At 38.6% G+C, this 15447-nt stretch overlaps 1 protein-coding gene across 1 annotated transcript in view; it reads left to right on the top strand.

The window, feature by feature from the left end:
* Stx8 (syntaxin 8) overlaps window positions 1-15447 on the top strand; it is a 257201-nt gene that overhangs the window by 46834 nt on the left and 194920 nt on the right. The window contains exon 5 of the mRNA XM_020161439.2: window positions 364-488. Coding sequence (XP_020017028.1) covers window positions 364-488 — 125 coding nt within the window. The remainder of the gene's footprint in view (window positions 1-363; window positions 489-15447) is intronic.

The following is a 15447-nucleotide window of genomic DNA, read 5'->3' as shown; positions in this document are numbered from 1 at the left end:
AGTGTCCTAATGAAAAGGCCACTTGCAATTGGCTTTGTGTTTTTGAAATTTAAGAACCTCATTTACCAACCTCTTCCATCATTAGTTGAGTCAAAATATCTTGGGGGATTAGTACATGTACCATGTTTTTGTACTAATCATCATCTTTTATAGGTTGTAATTGTTGGTGGACCAGGTTTGTGCCTTATTCATCCTCATGTCTCTTACAGAACTGAATCCAGTTCCTGGCATAAACTAAGAATGCAAAAAATAGTCAAATTGAATTTTCAAAGCTTGCAAGGCTGGCCACCTTGCACTTGTGGGAGTAATTTGCAGCTGAGCTGTGCTTTTTGAGATATGTAATTCACTTAATGTTGTTCTTAGGTCCAGCCTGATGAGTGAAGAGACTAAGCGAGGAGCACCCAACCCTTGGCTCTTTGAGGAGCCAGAGGAGACCAGAGGTTTGGGTTTTGATGAAATTCGGCAACAGCAACAGAAAATTATCCAAGGTACTGAATACCTAAGGAGTGTGGGCTCAGAAACCTTGTCAGATTTTAACTGTGGCCTTGACTGTCCTTTTCTCATTGAAATAGGAGTGAAAACTATTGGTTTTTGAAAGTTCTTGGCAATTTTGTGCCTCAGGATATCTGAGAAATAGAGAGTTGTTATCACCTGTCTTGATACTGCTTATAAGTAGTGATTTTTCACCTGGTAAGAGCAGTGATAGGTCTGAATATAGCAAGGCCAGGTGAACTTGATGCTCCTACCCTTTGCTTTTCTCCAAACACAAGATGCCATGTTTTTCTTCTATAAAGTAAGTCAGTTTGGCTCTTACCTTTAAGTTCATTTTGCCCATTAACTTTAAACTTAATTACTTTTTAATTTTCTTATTTTTTTAAGTTTCAGAGGTAACAGGTTTCTATACAAAGTTCAAACAATGTAGGGACAGATAAGATGAAAAGATTTCTACATTGCTTCTCCAGTCTCAAAATTTTAAATCGATTAATATGTATTTCCTCAAACTTTTCTGTATAGATGTACATACATATATTCATTACAAACACATACATTTTATATGTGAGGCTGTGAGGTACCTTGCTAACTCTATAAATGTATCATTCCACAGGGTTTTAAATTTAATATATTATCTTGGACATTTTTTCATGTCAGTATGTATGTTATTCTTTCTAATTCTACTTTCTAAAAACAACTTTACTGGGATATAGTTGACATTGCCATAGCCAGCACGTATTTGAAGTGTATGATAAGCTCTGACATGTGTGTACATTTATGAAGCATCACTACACTCAACATAATGAGCATAATCATTACTTCCAGAAGTTTTCTTTTTGTCTCTTCGTAATTCTTCCTGTTGTCTCTCCTCCTGTCCCTAGACAGCTGCTAATCTGCTTTCTGTCACTATAAATTAGTTTCTATTTTCTATAATTTTACATAAGTAGAATCATACAGCATTTACTATTTTGTGGGGGTTTAAGGATCTGGCTTCTCTCTCTAAGCGTAATTTAAAAATGTGTGTCGTTGTGGACATCAGTATTTCATTCTCTAATATTGTAGAATAGTACCCCATTGTTCGGATTTACCATAATCTGTGTATCCATTCACTCATTGATGGTTATTTGGTTTGTTTTCAGTTCTGGCGATTACAGATAAAGCTGCTATGTTAATTTATGTGTAAGTCTTTGTATGGACATAAATTTTCATTTTTCTTTGGTAACTACTTATAAGCAGAATGACTGAGTCATATGGTGATGTACACTTAACTTTGTAAAAAATTATTTGGTGCTGGGGAGCAAACCAAGGGGCTGATTAATATAGGCAAGTGTTGCACCACTGAGGTACATTCCAGCTCCTTAACTATTTTTATTTGAAAATTTAAAATATATGATTGGAAAATGAAAATTACATATTTTTGATATACAACATAGTGTTTTGAAATATTTATACATTGTGGAATGGTTAAATCAAACTACATATGCATTACCTAACGTGTTTATTTGTGGTGAGAATACTTAAAATCTACTTTCAGTAACATTCAAGTGTGTGTTCCATGGTATAGGCTACTTGGGAGGTGGGAATCGGGAGAATGTGGTTTAGGGCCGGCCTCAGCAAACTAGCTGGGCATCATGGTAGGTGTTGCAGTCTCAGCTACACAGGAGGCATAAGCAGGAGGACCACGGTGCAAGGCTGGCCCTGGCAAAACCCCACAACCCTATCAGAAAAATAACTAAAGCAAAAAAGGTCTGGGGCTACCCCAGACTTTACACAATCCAATAGCAACTTTGGATTACACAATAGCAACTTTACACAATCCAAACCCCCTGCAATCCCTGACACAAACATCCTATACTACAACAACAGAATACACCCAACCACACACAAGGGCCATAAAAACCAGCAGCCCCGCACCGCTTTCCCCACTCACCCATTCCCCCACTCCACTTCCCACCTCCCCTTTTAGTGACACCCTATCCAATTCCCTAAACTTCTATAGATAGCCTAACAAATGTTAACCTCCCCAACTCCCGCTGCTATAGATACTACCACCAAGGGGTCTTCTATTAATATATTAACTACTGGTCGGGTATCGAACCTGTGGATTTGTTATTACTAAATTACACCCAGACCAGGGACAGAAATAGCACACCAAGACAGCCACAAAACAAAAATTAAATCAAGGGAAAGAAAGCAGGTGACTAAAACCACCAACTAGCCTATCAAGAACTTAGTTGCACAGCACCAAGTAGAGCGATGGGAAGAAGATGAAGAGATGGAAACCACTCTCCTCAAAAAAATAATTTAATACAGGATTCAGAGGGAGATGAAGAAAATGAACACCCAGTTCCTGACCCCCAACAAAACAAAGAAAACGACACCAAGGAACCCAGTGATGCCCATAAAAACATCCTCAAAGAAGAAATCTTGCAAGTAATCACTGAGAATTTCATGGAGAAGATACTAGACGCGGTTAACCAGAGTGTACAAGATGCACTCAAGAAATTTCAAGACACCAAAAATAAATAATATGAGAAGACACAAAAACAAATAAATGAACTCAGAGGAGCCCTAAATAAACACCAAAGCAAAACAGAGAACACTATAAATAAAGGGATAAGTGGATTAAAGAAGAAAATAGAAAATATTAAAGATGAAGTGACCAAAGATATGAAAAACCTTAGAAAAAAGAATGAAACAGAAACACAAAACACAGTGGAAGGCCACTCTAGCAGACTAGAACAAGTGGAAGACAGAATCTCAGAACTCAAAGATAAAATAGAAATTAAAGAAAAAACTGAAGAACAGTTAGTCAAACAACTCGACCTGTGAAAGGAATATGCAAAGGATGTGAATGCCACTACAAGGAGAACTACAAACCCCTGAAGAAAGAGCGAGGAAGACTACAGAAGGTAGAAAGATCTCCTGTGCTCATGGATTGCTAGAATCAACATAGTAAAAATGCTATACTACCAAAAGCAATCTACATGTTCAATGCAATTACCATCAAAATCCCAATGACAGTCATCACATTCTTGTGTTCATTTAGAAACACAAGAGACCGCAAATAGCCAAGGCAATACTCAGCAAAAAGAGCAATGCTGGAGGTTTCACAATACCCAGCTTCAAACTATATTACAAAGCAATAGCAATAAAAACAGCATGGTACTGGCACAAAAACAGACGTGAAGACCAATGGAACAGAATAGAGGACCCGGATATGAATCTACACAGCTATACCTACCTTGTTTTTGACAAAGGTGCCAAAAACATACAATGGAGAATAGACAGCCTCTTCAACATATGTTACTGGGAAAAGTGGTTATCTGCCTGCAGAAAACTGACACTAGATCCTTTTTTTTTTTCTTTTTTTATTATATTCATATGTGCATACAATGCTTGGGTCATTTCTCTCCCCTCCCCCACCACATCCCCCCCGCCCCCGCTCCCTCCCTTACCCCCCATTACCCCTCGCTATCAGGCAGAAACTATTTTGCCCTTATCTCTAATTCTGTTGAAGAGAGAGTATAAGCAATAATAGGAAGGATCAAGGGTTTTTGCTAATTGAGATAAGGATAGCTATACAGGGAGTTGACTCGAATTCTTTCCTGTACACGTGTGTTACCTTCTAAGTTAATTCTTCTCGAACTGACCTTTTCTCTAGTTCCTGGTCCCCTTCTCCTATTGGCCTCAGTTGCTTTAAAGTAGCTGCATTAGTTTCTCTGCATTGAGGGCAACAAATGCTATCTAGTTTTTTGGGTGTTTTACCTATCCTCATATCTCCCAAGTGTGCTCTCGCTTTATCATGTGGTCAAAGTCCAATCCCCTTGTTGTGTTTGCCCTTGATCTAATGTCCGAATATGAGAGAGAATATATGATTTTTGGTCTTTTGGGCCAGACTAACCTCACTCAGAATGATGTTCTCCAGTTCCATCCATTTACCTGCGAATGATAACATTTTGTTCTTCTTCATGGCTGCAAGAATTTCATTGTGTATAAATACCACATTTTCTTAATCCTTTCGTCAGTGGTGGGGTATCTTGGCTGTTTCCATAACTTGGCTATTGTGAATAGTGCTGCAATAAACATGGGTGTGCAGGTGCCTCTGGAGTAACCTGTGTCACATTCTTTTGGGTATATCCCCAAGAGTGGTATTGCTGGATCATATGATAGATGAATGTTTAGATTTTTAAGAAGCCTCCAAATTTTTTTCCAGAGTGGTTGTACTAGTTTACATTCCCACCAGCAGTGTAAGAGGGTTCCTTTTTCCCCCACATCCTCACCAACACCTGTTGTTAGTGGTGTTGCTAATGATGGCTATTCTAACTGGGGTGAGGTGGAATCTTAGTGTGGTTTTAATTTGCATTTCCTTTATTGCTCGGGGTGATGAGCATTTTTTCATGTGTTTTTTGGCCATTTGAATTTCTTCTTTTGAGAAAGTTCTGTTTAGTTCACTTGCCCATTTCTTTATTGGTTTATTCATTTGGGGAGAATTTAGTTTTTTAAGTTCCCTATGTGTTCTGGTTATCAGTCCTTTGTCTGATGTGTAGCTGGCAAATATTTTCTCCCACTCTGTGGGAGGTTTCTTCAGTTTAGAGACCATTTCTTTTGTTGAGCAGAAGCTTTTTAGTTTTATGAAGTCCCATTTATCTATGCTATCTCTTAGTTACTGAGCTGCTGGGGTTCCATTGAGAAAGTTCTTGCCTATACCTATTTATTCCAAGGTATTTCCTACTCTTTCCTGTACCAACTTTAGAGTTTGGGGTCTGATATTAAGATCCTTGATTCATTTTGAGTTAATATCGGTATAGGGTGATAAACATGGATGAAACTAGATCCTTGAGTTGTTTTCAACTCAAGGTGGATTAAGGACCTTAATATCAGACCCAAAACTCTGAAGTTAGTACAGAAAAGAATAAGGAATACTCTGGAAGAAATAGTTATAGGCAAGGACTTCCTCAATAGAACTCCAGCAGCCCAGCAACTAAGAGAAAGGATGGACAAATGAGACTACATGAAATTAAAAAGCTTCTATACAACAAAAGAAATGGTTTCTGAAGTGAAGAGACCATCCACAGAGTGGGAGAAAGTATTTGCTGGCTATACATCAAACAAAGGATTGACAACCAGAATATACAGGGAGCTCAAAAAACTAAACTCCCCCCAAATCAACGAACCAATAAAGAAGTGGGCAACTGCAAAAGAAAGTGACACAGGTTACTCCAGAGACACTTGCACACCCATGTTTATTGCAGCACTATTCACAATAGCCAAGTTATGGAAACAGCCAAGATGCCCCACTACTGACGAATGGATTAAGAAAATGTGGTATCTATACACAATGGAATTTTATGCAGCCATGAAGAAGAACAAAATGTTATCATTCGCAGGTAAATGGATGGAACTGGAGAACATCATTCTGAGTGAGGTTAGTCTGGCCCAAAAGACCAAACATCATATGTTCTCCCTCATATGCGGACATTAGATCAAGGGCAAACACAACAAGGGGATTGGACTTTGACCACATGATAAAACGAGAGCACACTCGGGAGATATGAGGATAGGTAAAACACCCAAAAAACTAGATAGCATTTGTTGCTCTCAATGCAGAGAAACTAATCCAGCTACTAAAACCCTTGGTCCTTCCTATTATTGCTTATATTTTCTCTTCAACAAAATTAGAGATAAGGATAAAATAGTTTCTGCCTGGTAGCAAGGGGAGAGGGGTGGTGCTAGGGAGGGGGTGGGGGGAAGGGGGCAGAAATGACCCAAACATTGTATGCACGTATAAATAAAAGGAAAAAAAAAAAAAGAGGTGGGCACCTGAACTAAACAGAACTTTTTCATAGGAAGAACTCCAAATGACCAAAAAACACATGAAAAAATGCTCACCATCCCTGGCCATAAAGAAGTACAAATCAAAACCACACTAAGATTCTACTTCACTCCTGTTAGAATAGCCATCATCACCACCAAAAACAAATGATGAGGATGTGGGGAAAAAGGAACCCTCATGCACCGCTGGTGGGAATGTAAGCTAGTACAACCACTTTGGAAAACAATATGGAGGCTTCTTTAAAAACTAAACATAGATCTGCCATATGATCCAGCAATCCCATTCCCAGGAATATACCCAAAGGAATGCAACTCAGGTTACTCCAGAGGCACCTGGACACCCATGTTTATTGCAGCGCTATTCACAATAGCCAAGTTATGGAAACAACCAAGATGCCCCACTACTGATGAATGGATTAAGAAAATGCGGTATTTATACACAATGGAATTTTACTCAGCCACAAAAAGAATGAAATTTTGTTATTCGCAAGTAAGTGGATGGAACTGGACAACATCATCTTAAACGAAGTTAGCCATGCTCAGAAGGCTAAAAATTGCATGTTCTCCCTCATATGCAGATTATAGACCCAAAACAATGCAGTAATATTATTGGATATGGGTCACACACTAAAGGGAAGAACACACACGGGAGAAATAGGGAAAGAAAAGGAAGCCTAAAACTGGAATGTGGTTGATGTGCTCCCTGTTGAGGAGAGAATAAAGTAATCTTAAATTGGCAGAGGCCTCTATGGGAAGGGGACCAGGAAGTATCAAAAAGATCTGGTAGAAACAAACCAGTGTGGGTTGCAATACACAAGTGCATGAAAGCAATGCTAGGAATCTCTCTGTATAGCTATCTTTTTCTCAAACTAGCAAAAATGATGTATTTGTTATTATCTCTTATGTTTTCTCTTCAACATACTTGGAGAAGAGGGCAGAATAGGTTCTGCATGAAAACGAGGGGGTGGGGAGGAAAGGGAGGAGGTGAGGGGCAGGAGGAGAGATGGCCCAAACAATGTATGCACATAGGAATAAATGAATAAACAATTAAAAAAGGTCTGGGGGCATAGCTCAAGTGGTAGAGTGCTTGCCTAGCAATCATGAGGTCCTGAGTTCAAATCCCAGTACTGCCAAAAAAGTTTTTTATATATCCTTTATAGGTTGTTTGTCAGACATATGCTTTACAAATATTCTCTCCCAATCTATCGTTTCTCTTTTGCAAATCTCTCTCTCTCTTTTTCTCTCTGGTGGCACTGGGGTCTGAACTTAAGGCCTGGATTGTGATCCTTCTACTTATACTTCCCACATAGCTAGGATTACAGATGTGCATCATGCCCAGATTTTTTTGTTAAGATGGGGTCTCACTAATAACATTTCCCTCCAGGCTGGCCTTGGACAGTGATCATCCCAGTTTCCACCTGCAAAGTAGCTGCGATGATAGTCATGAGCCACTGTACCTGGCTCTTGGTTTCTTATCTCTTTTCTCTTTCAAAGAGCAGATCTTCTTAACTTTGATGGAATCCAGTTAATCGTTTTTTTCATGTGATTTGTGGTTTTAGTTATATCTAAGAAATCATTTATTCACTTAAAGACAAAGATTTACTGTTTTGTTTTTTTTTTTCCTTGAAATTTTAGGTTTTTACATTAGGTCTCTGATCTATTCAGAATTTTTTATGTTGTGAAGTACAGATAGAAATTCAATTTATTTATTTATTTTGTCAGTACTAGGGTTTGAACTCAGGGCCTTAGGCTTGCTAAGCAGGCACTCTACTCCTTGAGCTACTCCTCCAGCCCTTAATTTATTTTTATATATGGATTTCTATTTGGTTTGACACCACTATAAAAAAAGACTATACTTTGTCTACCTTTGTCAAAAATATCATTGACTATATGTTTGGTCCTGTTTCTATACTCTTTATTCTTTTCCATTAGTCTGTTTCTTTTTACACTGGAGCTAACACTGTTTTGCTAATTGCACCTTTCTGATAGGCCTTTAAGACAGGTAGTAGAAATCATCCCACTTTTTCTTTTTCACATTTTTCCTATTTCTAGGGTTTTTTTTTTACATTTCTATATGGATTTTAGAATCTGCTTTCTGTTCTACAAAAAGCCTTCTGGAATTTTGATTGAGGTTACATTTGCTTTTAGATTAATTTGTGGAGAATTGACATCTTTACCATGCTAGCCTCCTAATCCATGAATATGGATTTATTTAGTTCTGAATAAATTTCTCCATCTATTTCTTTAATTTTTCTCACTGGTCATTTTTAGTTTTTCACTATACATATCTTATATATCTTCTATCCAGTTTATTCCTAAGTATTTCATATTTTTTACTGTAAATAGCATTTCAAAATTTCAATATCTGATTATTGCTTATATATAAAAATACAATTGATTTTTGTATATTTTTTTGATTATACAACCTTGCTAAACTTACTAATGGGTTGTTACTGCTTATCTGTTGAGTGTATAGGATTTTCTACACAAATTATTGTGTTATATGTCAAGAAAGAGTTTGGCTTCTACAATTCAACCTTTTATTTACTTTTATTTACTTTTCTTGCCTTATTACAGTTGCTACAACCTCTTGTACAATGTTGAATAGAAATGGCAAGAGGCGGTATTTTTGCTCTGTTCCTCATCTTAGTAGGGTAACATTTATTTGGATACCAGTTATTGTGACTTTTTTTCACTACTGAATATGTTTGAATTTCTAGAAATATTTTTCAGAGTTGCTCTTGGATGTAGCTAAGTTACTTAGGTTTTGCTTTGTATGACAGAACAAAGCATTTATTTTAGGACAGAGATCACCAAACCATGACCTATGGGCCAAATCTGTCCTACTGTCTTGTTTTTGTATGGTGTGCAAGTTAAAAATGGCTGTTAAGTTTTTTAAACGGAGGAAAATGACCAAATGAATGATATTTTGTGACTTGTAAGAATCGTATGAAATTCTTAGGGTAGTTTATGGGAACACAGCCATGCTCGCTCATATACACATTGTCCATAGATACTTTCCTACTGATGGTAGCAGTATTGAGCAGTCACTCTAGGGATTATGTGAACCACCAAGCCTAAAATGCTTCCTCTGTGGTGCTTTACTGAAAATGTTTGCTGACTCCAGTATAGCAGCAGCTTACCACACTACTGAACCAAAACCATTCTGAGTATTCTGCGTGATGCTCCATGAATAACAAAGTGACTGGGTTAGTAGGCATAGAAATTGCATCCCACCCTGGTTGAGCTTAGAGGATCATTCCATCTACTCTTTGGAATCGTTCTTTCTCAGCTGTGGGTCCTTTCCTTTCTAGTTATGTGAGCCCTGAATGTACTCAGTTGAAGACTCAATGCAGCTGCTGTACAGGTCCATGGAGCTCTCTCTGTGCAGTTTTCTCCTCTGTAATACTGTTCCACATACTCGAGTCACCTTGACCATTTGGACTCTTCTCAAGAAGTCAGCTGGTGCCAGGCATGTTGGCACAAATCTGTAATCCCAGCACTTTGTAGTCAGAGGCGGGAGGATTGTGAGTTTAAGGCTAGCCTGATCTTCATAGCAAGACCCTGTCTCAAGAAAACAAAACAGCCAAAAACCAACATAAAACAAAAGTCTGCTAGCCTTCACCTGGGCTGGGAGCTCTCTCAAGGCAGTGATCTGGCACAGTCTCAGAGCTCATCTCATTTCTTTCCTGCCTCTCAGGGATCACTGCCCTTCATTTCCTGACGTATGTTTTTTAAAACTGTTGTTTTGAATATTTCGCCTTTTTTTTTTTTTTCTCCCCAGTTGTTTCAGGCCAAAGGGAAATCTGGTCCTTGTCAGTGTATCTTGGCCAGAAGCAGAAGTCTGATTCTATTTTGGCTCCCTTTTCACAATGAAATTATGTAGCAAATGAAACACCATGACTCTATGTACCTTCAGTTTACAAATCTCACCCCTTCAAGGGAGGGATGAGGATAGGTAAGACACCTAAAAAACTAGCTAGCATTTGTTGCCCTTAATGCAGAGAAACTAAAGCAGATACCTCAAAGCAACTGAGGCCAATAGGAAAAGGGGAACAGGTACTAGAGAAAAGGTTAGATCAAAAAGAATTAACCTAGAAGGTAACACCCACGCACAGGAAATCAATGTGAGTCAATGCCCTGTATAGCTATCCTTATCTCAACCAGCAAAAACTCTTGTTCCTTCCTATTATTGCTTATACTCTCTCTACAACAAGATTAGAAATAAGGGCAAAATAGTTTCTGCTGGGTATTGGGGGGGGAGAGGGAGGGGGCGGAGTGGGTGGTAAGGGAGGGGGTGGGGGCAGTGGGGAGAAATGAACCAATCCTTGTATGCACATATGAATAATAAAAGAAAAATGAAAAAAAAAAAATCTCGCCCCTTACTGTTTGAAGGAAAGTGGGAAAGTGAAAGGTAACATGGCTTTACTCATAGCCCAGTTCCCAGGCAGCATTTAATTCTACAGGGTTCACAGTTCCTGAAAGGCATGAATTTTCATGGCAATGTTGCTTTCATCAAGAAAAGCTGTTCACATCCAGGAAAAGTATCCCTATCCCTGAGAAGATGCTACATTGGAAGATTGTTGTGGGTTGCGTGTAAGAGAATGCCCTGCAAATTTTTGTGATGGAGTCTGCAAAACTGAACTCATGTGTATGGAGATTCTCACCCTTTGAAAGCCTGCTTGCCATTGGAGGTGGGAGGGTAGAGGAATGGGGGAGTCTAGGCTAGCACACATTGCGTTGGTTTCCCCTACTCTTTGTGTTTTGAAATGCTTTGGCCCTTGTTGCTTTGCTAGCAGGCTGTTTTTTTAAGAATAAACAAGGAAGTAATCTTTACACAAAGCCTTTATTAGCCTTTTCTCTACCTCAGGAATCTTATGATGTGCTGAGGTTGCTGTGGTTCTGCTTCATTGCCACGTCCTGTACTTGATAAAAATAAAAAGCCAAGGAAGGTCTTTCTGACTTCCTCTTGCCCGTGGAATCTGTGCTTTAGTGGATCCTTAGAAACACTCTGGAAATCATCCAAAAACAAATTTTTCGGTAGAACTTAGACTTGAGGGCAGCAGATGCCTTCCTTGGGTAACCTAGAAGCTAGACTTCATCCCAAGCTGTTAGCCAGTCTTGGCTTCTGTGTTCTATGAGCTATAGTTTGAGGTTTAAGTGGACATCAGGCAAAACACGGCTGTGGTGATGACAGTGGCGTGGACACTTCAACAATCCTGTGATGCAAAGGACGGAAATTGTGGTTAGTGTAGACCCTTGTCCCTGAGCAGTGCGAAGTGTTGTTCCATCTTTAATCAGGAGGTCTTTGTTGATAGAGCTTTTAAATCAGCACCATCTACTCTTGCTATTATTCTAGTGTTCTTTGTAGACTTGAGCAGAAATTTTTACATTGGTTCTAGATTTCTGTGTTCTTAGGTCTCTAAATATTTTCCTGTGAATAGTGGTGGGGAAGGTGGCTAGCCAAACTCCATTTGAGAAATCTCCATTTGGGAAATCTTAGTAGCTAGTCTTTGAACCCTTGCAATCACAACCTCACAGCCCTTTTCTGTAACTGTCACAGACACTAGAAGGATTCTGTTCCAAAAAATCTTAAAACCAAAATAAAAATAAAAACATCTACTATTAGAACTTGTGTTTAGGGTCTTCCTAACGTAGGAATTAACTTCTTTATTTAGTTTGGCCCAATCTTTTCCTTGTTCTTCCTACTTCCCCTTATCCAGAGACAGCTTCTGTACCTTGAGTGTAAGAAGTTCTATTGCTTTTTTCTGGGCACATCAACTGCTCTTTTCTGCTGCCTGAACTCAGAGGGCCATTTAGTATTGGCCAGAGCCTCTCCATCTAGCAGAAACTATTTCTTTCCTCTGTAAACCCAAGATCCTCTGTAGTCATGTGCTGATTTAAACAGCAGGGGCTGCCTGTGTAAGTCCTCAGATAAATATTGTATTCTATGCTACCTGCTGCTCCCATCTCAGGCAAAGTCAGGAAAAGAAGGTACATTCTCACTCCTCAGGGTCCTTGTCATGTGTTCAGATGAGACACTGTAGTTGTAGCTCTTAAGACTGTTCATCTGTTTTATTTGTTAATTATCAGTAATTTTTTGCTTTGTAGAAAGGGTAAGGTAATAACTCCATTTTCCTCCCATCCTGCTTTATCAGTTATTACCCTATAGCCAATCTAGTTGTCTATCATCTACCCATCCCCTGCATTATTTTTGAAGTGAATCCTAGTCATTGTCTTATTTCATTGGTAAATATTTCAGAATGTATCTCTAAAATACGTTTGAAAAAGATGTGGACTATTTAAAGAAATGTTTGATCATGATGTGATTATCACCCCCACCAAAGTAACAATACTTCCTTAATCTAAGCAAATATCTAATCAGTGTTCAGATTTCCCTGATTGTTCTGTGATGCTTAATTCAGGGTCCAAATACGGGCCATACATTGCAACTAGCTGAGATTCTTTTCTAATTCTTCTCTTTTTCTTACAGTTTCTTTGTTGAAGAAATGGGGTTGTTTACCCTGTAGTTTCCCATTGTCTAGCCTTGCAGTATGTATCTCCATAGGTTATTTAAAGTATTCTTCTGTACCAGATATTTTCTATAAATTGGTAATTAGATTTAGAGGCTTGATCAGAATCAGGCTTGTTATTTTTTGGCAAGAATGTATTATGGTGACTATACCTTTGTTTTAATTTACAACACCAGAATATCCTTCCACAATTATATGATATTTATTTAAAAGTTGGTTTCCCTGAATATCTAAAGATAGGAAATATTCACACACCTAATTGTTTCAAAGAGATTTTAAAACATGATTGTACTAGTCTGTAGCTGCTGTAATAAGTTAGCAACATACTTAGTGACTTAAAACATGTGTTGTTGTACAGTTCTGTATGTCAGAGCACAGTGCAGGTCTTACAGGGCTCAGACCAAGTTTTCTGTCAGCAGAAATGGCCCTAGAGAGAGAGTCCATTCTCTTGGACTAGAGGCCACCCACAGCCTCATGGTTCACTTCTTCCATCTTCAAAGCCAGCAACTGCCTCCCTCTGACTCTTCTTTTTATCTCCCTATGACAGCAGCTGGAAAGGGTCAGAACTCATAGGTTATATTGGGTCCACTTAGATAACCCAGGCTAATCTCCCATCTCAAGTTCCTTAACTTTGAGCATATCTGCAAAGTAACATATTCACAGGATCCAGGGATTGAGACATGGACATCCTGGAGTGGCGGGGAGAGGCATTATTCTTCATATCACAGTGATCATCCATTGTTTTGAGAGTCTTACCATTGGAAAGTTGAAGAATGATTTGTAAAGTGTGGTATGTTACAAATGAATGGGAAGATAGTGGAAATGAACTATCATTACGATATCATAGTTATGCTGGTTATAATAGACTGAATGATTCTTTAATGCTTATATCTTTGCAGGTAGCACTGTCTCTAGCTGGCCAAACCACCTTTAGAACTGGGGGAACTTCAGGTCAATTGATGTGATCATTGTTATCTACCCAGTGTCTCAATTATGAGGACCTTATGTGTCTTCAGATTATGAGATAAAATTTATTGCAACAGTTACACATGTTAAGGAAATGCTAAAATCTTAGAGAAATTATTTGAGTGGAGCAGAATTTTCAGTCCTCTTTTTGTTGTGTGGTAGAGAGATGACCTTTAGGTAGATAATAAGTTTGAGAGAACAGTACAGTGCAGGTAATTTTTCATTTATAATCTATGTCTCTACTAGATGAAACAACCTCAGAACTTCAGTGATTCTTGTGTGTGTGTGTGTGTTGCTTCCTTTTTTTTCTTTTATTCATATATGCATACAATGTTTGGGTCATTTCTCCCCCCTTTCCCCCGCCTCCTCCCTTACCCCCCCTACCCCCTTGCTACAAGGCAGAAACTATTTTGCCCTTATCTCTAATTTTGTTGAAGAGAGAGTATAAGCAATAATAGGAAGGAACAAGGGTTTTTGCTAGTTGAGATAAGGATAACTATATAGGGAGTTGACTTGCATTTCTTTCTGTGCATGTGTGTTTCCTTCTAAATTAATTCTTCTCTAACTAACCTTTTTCTCTAGTTCCTGGTCCCCTTCTCCTATTGGCCTCTGTTGCTTTAAAGTATCTGCATTAGTTTCTCTGCGTTGAGGGCAACAAATGCTATCTAGTTTTTTAGGTGTCTTACCTATCCTCATATCTCCCAAGTGTGCTCTCGCTTTATCTTGTGATCGAAGTCCAATCCCCTTGTTGTGTTTGCCCTTGATCTAATGTCCGCATATGAGGGAGAACATACGATGTTTGGTCTTTTGGCCCAGGCTAACCTCACTCAGAGTGATGTTCTCCAATTCCATCCATTTACCTGCGAATGATAACATTTTGTTCTTCTTCATGGCTGCATAAAATTCCATTGTGTATAAATACCACATTTTCTTAATCCATTCGTCAGTAGTGGGGCATCTTGGCTGTTTCCATAACTTGGCTATTGTGAATAGTGCCGCAATAAACATGGGTGTGCAGGTGCCTCTGGAGTAACCTGTGTCACAGTCTTTTGGGTATATCCCCAAGAGTGGTATTGCTGGATCAAATGGTAGATCAATGTCTAGCTTTTTAAGTAGCCTCCAAATTTTTTTCCAGAGTGGTTGTACTAGTTTACATTCCCACCAACAGTGTATGAGGGTTCCTTTTTCCCTGCATCCTCGCCAACACCTGTTGTTAGTGGTGTTGCTAATGATGGCTATTCTAACAAGGGTGAGGTGGAATCTTAGTGTGGTTTTAATTTGCATTTCCTTTATTGCTAGAGATGGTGAGCATTTTTCATGTGTTTTTTGGCCATTTGAATTTCTTCTTTTGAGAAAGTTCTGTTCAGTTCACTTGCCCATTTCTTTATTGGTTCATTAGTTTTGGGAGAATTTAGTTTTTTGAGTTCCCTATATATTCTGGTTATCAGTCCTTTGTCTAATGTGTAGCTGGCAAATATTTTCTCCCACTCTGTTCAGTTTAGAGACCATTTCTTTTGTTGAGCAGAAGCTCTTTAGTTTTACCTCAATCTCTTTCTTCAGAAGTTTATAGTTTTCCTTGTAGAGATCATTCACATCCTTTGTTAAGTTTACACCTAGGTAT

The sequence above is a fragment of the Castor canadensis genome, chromosome 11, assembly GCF_047511655.1.
Source record: "Castor canadensis chromosome 11, mCasCan1.hap1v2, whole genome shotgun sequence".
In the NCBI taxonomy this organism is placed as follows: domain Eukaryota; kingdom Metazoa; phylum Chordata; class Mammalia; order Rodentia; family Castoridae; genus Castor; species Castor canadensis.
The sequence above is the reverse complement of the archived record's forward strand: the minus strand, read 5'-3'. Positions and strand labels throughout refer to the sequence as shown.